This window comes from Camellia sinensis, chromosome 15 (genome assembly GCF_055761805.1).
Source record: "Camellia sinensis isolate YWXY chromosome 15, ASM5576180v1, whole genome shotgun sequence".
NCBI classification, from domain to species: domain Eukaryota; kingdom Viridiplantae; phylum Streptophyta; class Magnoliopsida; order Ericales; family Theaceae; genus Camellia; species Camellia sinensis.
This window is the reverse complement of record NC_138975.1, coordinates 139126457-139132843: the sequence shown is the minus strand read 5'-3', so window position 1 is coordinate 139132843 and position 6387 is coordinate 139126457. Positions and strand designations below refer to the sequence as shown.

Genomic DNA, 6387 nt, shown 5'->3' with positions numbered 1-6387 from the left:
TGGAAGTCAGTGTGCGACGTATTATTTTAAAAATAATATATGATAAATTAATATTTATAGAACAAGAACAAGTCAAAAAAGTTATTTGGCTGGTTGCTTGTAATTCAAAACCAAACGAATTATTGACAACTTTCTCTTAATTCAATACTTTTTTAAAATTTTTAATGGATGATGATCTATTACGCATTTTGCTTACACTTAAAAATTAAGACATAGTTATCATGGAATTAGTCATCATGGGAGGTTTTATCACTATCTTAAGCCAAATTTCAAACAACTTTGGAGTTTAATTGACTTAATTGACCAAAGACTATCCGCGTTTAGATTTAGTTATCCAAGGAAGGTGACTTTTTTTTTTTGATGAGTAAGTCATATTGTAATAAAAAAGAAGAGATATAATAAAATCCAATACACAGCTTTTGTAGGTAGAACAAAAAAACAAAAACAAAACTACTCCATCAAAAGAAAAAAAACTAAGCACATAGAAGACAAACACAACATTCACAACAAAAAGGATTTAAAATTTCTCTCTAGCACTCTTCGAGTTATGAAATTTCATTTTAAGTTTTCTTCTGTTATCCTCCTTTGTCATCTCCCCATTACTGAGGTTATTTGGAGATGGACTCCCTCTATTTTTTAAACTCTTCATTTAGCACAACCCTTGACTTAATTCTCTATTCCCTAACTTTCTCATATCACACGATTAAAAGACATCAAAAACATTAGATGTTGAGAGGGCATGGATCGATCTCTCTCTCTCTCTTTATTTATCACTATCCTTAAACCTTTCTCAGCATCTCTCCTTTTTTTTTTTACCACTTCTCATTTAGTCAGAATTTGTAAGGTCTTAACACGTGTCCAAACATGGCAAGTCCGCCTCTTGATTCTGTGGCTTTGATCTATTTATAGGATGAGTTGAAAGGCCATTTCATCAAGACCTTGTGCCAAACACACGCCTAACCTTCTCAATTCTCTCTCTCTCTTCTCAAAGGTATGTTTGATAATATGCATTTCCATAAAAGAAAATACTATTCATACACAATTTATATATAAAATTATTTATCAGTATGATGTGTACGTAGAGTTTTCGTAATTAAATGTCATTTTAAGTAGATATTTTTACTTTAAAATAATAAATCTTAATACAATTATATTATTTTGTATATCATTATTCTTTTCAATATTGGATTTAAGCAGCAAAATTTTTTTTACCACTCCATCTCACCGTGCGCGTAGGCTTTACTTTCATATTTGATTATTTGCATGAAAATTTTTTAAGTACACAAAACAATATATAATCGTCTCATATGTGTTGGATTGTATCTGATCTTGTGATTATATGCAAGTAGGCTGATCAAAAAAAATTATATGCAAGTAAAAACTTTGATTTACTTGAGTAAGATTATTTGCATTTCAATCATTCATAGAATGATTCACAACAAGACACGAGAAGATTGGCCCAACTGTGTCTTGATTTTGCATTGTTGTGAATGGCTTTTGTGCATATACATGTTTATTTTCAGCTTTGGTAGTGAGACAGAAACAAATTATAGAAACTCACATATACGTGGAATTTCATTTTAGTTGGGGCGTATAGACACTATAAACATGCAAGTGTTTTATTTATGTGTTAATAGCATTTTCGTGTCTATTTCATAACCTATATCATGATTGAACAGTCTTCTCTGCATGAATAGGGGACGTGAAGATGATGAAGATGAAAATTTCAACAGCAGTTCATTTTCTGTTGATGATCATATTTTGTGGTGTCTCCGCCGCGACACCACCAGCAGCAGCTCCTCCGCCGGTGACGGAGGCAGCACTTGAGAAAGTGGCTGCTTCTCTGAAGATGTATGTGGATGAACTACCAGAGATGCCTAAGCTCTATGGCTACACAAAAGGCTATGGTGATTCAACCAAACCTGGCAAACTCACCATTGGCATGTATGAAACCAAATGGGTATGTATATGTACCTTAAAAAAATAAAAAATAAAAAATACATCGAATGGAGTGTTGTTATAAATAAAACTACCTCAAAAAAAATACATGCAATATAGTTTGGAGTGTTGTTATATATAAAAAAACCTTAAAAAAAATACATGCAATGTAGTATGGAGTGTTGTTATATATAAAACTACTAAAAACCACAGCACAAATAATGGAGGATTATATATAAAAATAATAGCACAATAAAGAAGCACAACTAGATATTATTAGGTAGCATAGTATTTATATATATCTACATCAATGATTAACACTAATGCTAGAGATATTATTTATTGAACAAAAGGTTGTTTACAAAAGCACATTTATTTATCTTTTTTTATTTTTTTTAATCACATTGTCTTTCTATTTTGTTGCATATCTTTTCGTAAAAAATCAAAAATTATATTAAATCATTCCAAACAACCACTAAGTCTATGAACCAAACTTATGCCCCCGAAGTTACCTACCTCGAATGAGAATGTATGGTTGAGATTGAATTTGTGTAGTGTGGATTCTATGTGTAAAATAAATTTAAATCACAAAATGGTAATTCTGAATAATTTCATGGATAGTTAAGTCTGGATTTGTAGTATTACTGCTATTTATTGGTTGGGTTTTTTTTGTAAGTATTAATTATTATACGAATCAAATTCTTAATAATTTTGAATCATGTTAATCATGATCCCTTCTTAATAATTTGAACTATTCATTTTTAAAGCACAATTGTGATAGGTTTCACATAAAATAAGATCACGATATATTATTTCTCCGCTCTTTGTTGAAACTAAGGCCCAATTTGGGGTGTTGATTTTTTAGAGATTTGTTTTCTAACTTTTAATATTATATAAACATAATTAAAATTTTCATGTAAAAAGTTTATTGAGACTAACGTGGCATTATATAGTTATTACATTTCAGAAATTTTTTGAGATTTTAATAAAATTTTCATAATTTTATTGATAATAATGTGCAATAATAGAAGTTAATTTTTAATTTGTCATATACTCAATTATGCGAAATTCTACTCTCTTATCATATCATTGAATTGTATTTGAAAATTTTAAATGTGAAATTTCTGACATTATTCGTACAATTTTTGTTTGAAAATCATTTTTCTAAACTTTAACATCCTTCTTATCTTTTGTAGAAATTCCACCGCGATTTTCCAGCAACCACCGTGTTCGCCTATGGAACATCCGCCGAAACGGCCACTGTGCCGGGACCAACCATCGAGACACTCCACGGCGTAGCCACCAACGTCACATGGGAAAACCACCTCCCTCAGTCCCACATCCTCCCTTTCGACACCACCATCGCCACCGCCATCCCATCCCACGGCGGCGTCCCCACCGTCGTCCATCTCCACGGCGGCATCCACCCACCCCAAAGCGACGGCAACCCCCTCGCATGGTTCACCGCCGGTTTTCGCGACACGGGCTCAGCATGGACCGAATCAACATACTTATACCCTAATGTCCAACATGCAGGGAATCTATGGTACCATGATCACGCTCTCGGCCTCACACGTGTCAATCTCCTAGCGGGCCTGATTGGTTCTTATGTGATCAGAGACCCCACGGAAGATTCAATGTTGGATCTTCCCAGGGGAGAATTCGATCGCCACTTGATGGTGTTTGATCGAAGTTTTTACAAAGATGGATCATTGTACATGAATTACACAGGAGATAATCCAACAATTCATCCACAATGGCAACCCGAGTATTTCGGAGATGCCATTATTGTTAACGGAAAGGCGTGGCCGTACCTTCGGGTACAGCGAAGAAAGTACCGGTTTCGAATCATTAATTCTTCAAATGCAAGGTACTTTCGGTTTTCGCTGACGAATGGTTTGTCATTCGTTCAAGTGGGATCGGATGCTTCGTTCTTGTCGTCTCCGGTGACTACGCGGATTATTTTTCTGGCTCCCTCGGAGATTGCTGATGTTGTTATTGATTTTTCGAAGACGAGTGAGAGTGAATCTGTGCTGAGAAATAGTGCTCCGTATCCGTACCCGAGTGGTAGTGCTGTTGATAAGCTGAACAGTAAGGTTATGAAGTTCATCATCCTCCCCGGACCTCCAAAATCACCAGACACTTCAAAGGTTTCTTCTTCTTCTTCAAATTTTAATAAAAATAAAATTCTTTAACAATTCCATTACAAATCTGTTTTTAAATTTATTATTACAATAATAAGACTGATTGGAACACATTAAATCCAAAAAAAAAAAAAATTATTGGTTCAGTCAGTCTTGAGTGGACACATTTTTTTGAAATATTTTCAAAAAAATTTTGAACAAATCACAAAACCCAAAATAAGCAAAAAATAAAAGTCCAATATCTTTTGTTTGATTTTGTCTATTCTAAATTTTTTTGAAATTTTGAGTTTTTTTTTTTTTTTTGTCAAGTAAAATCTAAGGGATCCTCAAAAATATTTTACAAAAATCATTTTCAAGTTGTGTCCAGTCGATCCGCCAGCTAATAGAATCAATTGACCAGCTGATTAACATGCATGACGTAGAAGTTAGAATAATCGATCCCCGAATCACAACTTTAAAATAATTTCATGAACTTTTATATTTTTTTTTTATTTTGGTAATACATAGCATTGTTGTAGTATTTATTATATCAACTTTATGATTGTGATTATATGTTTCTAATCGTATTTTTCTAACAGGTCCCACAAAGTCTTAAGAATTATCCGGCCGCCACGACCACCGGTGCAACCACCAAAAGATACATCGTACTCCACGAATACGAGAGTTCAACTGGGAACCCAACACATCTCTACATTAACGGAAAGAGTTTCTTTGACAAAGTAACCGAGACGCCGAAACCGGGAACTACAGAGGTGTGGGAAGTGATCAATCTGACTCAAGACAACCACCCTTTGCACATCCACTTGGCAGAGTTTCAGGCGATTAAGATTCAACAGATCGTCGACTTGGCCAGGTTTACGTCGTGCATGAACATCAAGAACAATGCCATTGCTTGCAACGTGACTAGCCATGTCACCGGAAAGTTGCACCGTGTGCCAGATTACGAGAAGACGTGGAAGAATGTGGTGAAGATTGAACCGGGATACCAAACTACGGTGGTGGTTAAGTTTAACCTCATTGACAATGATGCACCTTATCCTTTTGATGCTACTGCACAACCTGGTTATGTCTACCATTGCCATGTAAGTGTTAGCCGAACCTAGATTATCTATCTCGTTTTCTGTCTCATTTTTTTTTTTTTAAATTCAACAATTTGAGTCACAAAAATAGTTATTAAGTGTGTCCCACTTCAAAGCACAATACAATACTCCCGAGCCCATTCTAGTGAATAATTTCATAAAAAATACTTTACATAATTCAATTTCTATACATTTATTTTAAACATTAGACACAATACAATAGATCTTACATTTATATATTAACATTGATGAGAAAATTTAAAAAAATTAATTAATTAATATATATATATAGCATTACTCTTGTCTTTCTTGCTTTATTTTGCTGATCAAGTGATCACTCATTGTTTGTCTCTATGTTTATGCAGATTTTAGATCATGAAGATAACGAGATGATTCGTCCATTGAAGCTTGTTGCTTGACTGAATCATCAGATCCATGAAGCTAATAATTGAAGTCCCTTTTTCTATCCCTCTACAATTATGTGATATTTCACTTTTATTTTATTTTATTTTGGGGACTAAGTGGAATAAACAATGAAATTGTAACCAAGCAAAGCTGTACTGAGTGGAGACCTTTTAAGTGATTTTGATATATCCTACATAAGTGTGGAAAGTGAGGTAAGGAATCACCTTCTTGTTATTTTATCTGGAAAGAAATTTTTTATTCATGAAAAAAAATAAAATAAAAGCTAAGATCAAAGAAATAAGGAAACAACCACATTTAAAATTTTAAATTACACTTCCACTTCAAAAATCCTATTATTCAAACTTATCTCGATGGCTAATTACAGAGACACTTTTGAATTATGATTAAATCACTTTATCCCTTCAACTTTAAAATTATATGTTTATACTTTTTTAGTAATCCAATTTCATCTGTTTCACTATATTTGATTGGGGGATTTCAGAAGAGATTTGGAAAGAAAAATGAAAAATATAGATGAAATGTAAATAAAATATACCTACATTTTACCTAATTTCACACACTTTTTCATTTTTCTTTTCCAAATTCCTCCCCGGATACCCCAACCAAACACAACATCAGGAGTAGACAAATTTCAAGTCGAGATCAACTGAATTCAGGCTAAACTTGAACTATATAGTAAGAGGATATGTGTTATCTCAAATCCAACCCTGCCCGATATCGAGCCTAATCTATCCCTCTCAAGTCTGGCCATAAAAAAATTTCAAATCCCAACCCTTCTCACTTAACCCAATAGATATGAG

General features: G+C 33.5%; 1 protein-coding gene across 1 annotated transcript; it reads left to right on the top strand.

Annotated features, from left to right (window-relative positions):
- Positions 1-348: 348 nt before the first annotated feature.
- LOC114268894 (multicopper oxidase LPR1 homolog 1) lies at positions 349-5800 on the top strand. The gene is made up of 5 exons (XM_028210127.2): positions 349-991; positions 1698-1960; positions 3135-4088; positions 4661-5164; positions 5527-5800. The coding sequence occupies exons 2-5, from the start codon at positions 1709-1711 to the stop codon at positions 5578-5580; spliced, it is 1764 nt and encodes a 587-aa protein (XP_028065928.2). The 5' UTR covers positions 349-991; positions 1698-1708; the 3' UTR covers positions 5581-5800.
- The last annotated feature ends 587 nt before the right edge of the window (positions 5801-6387 follow it).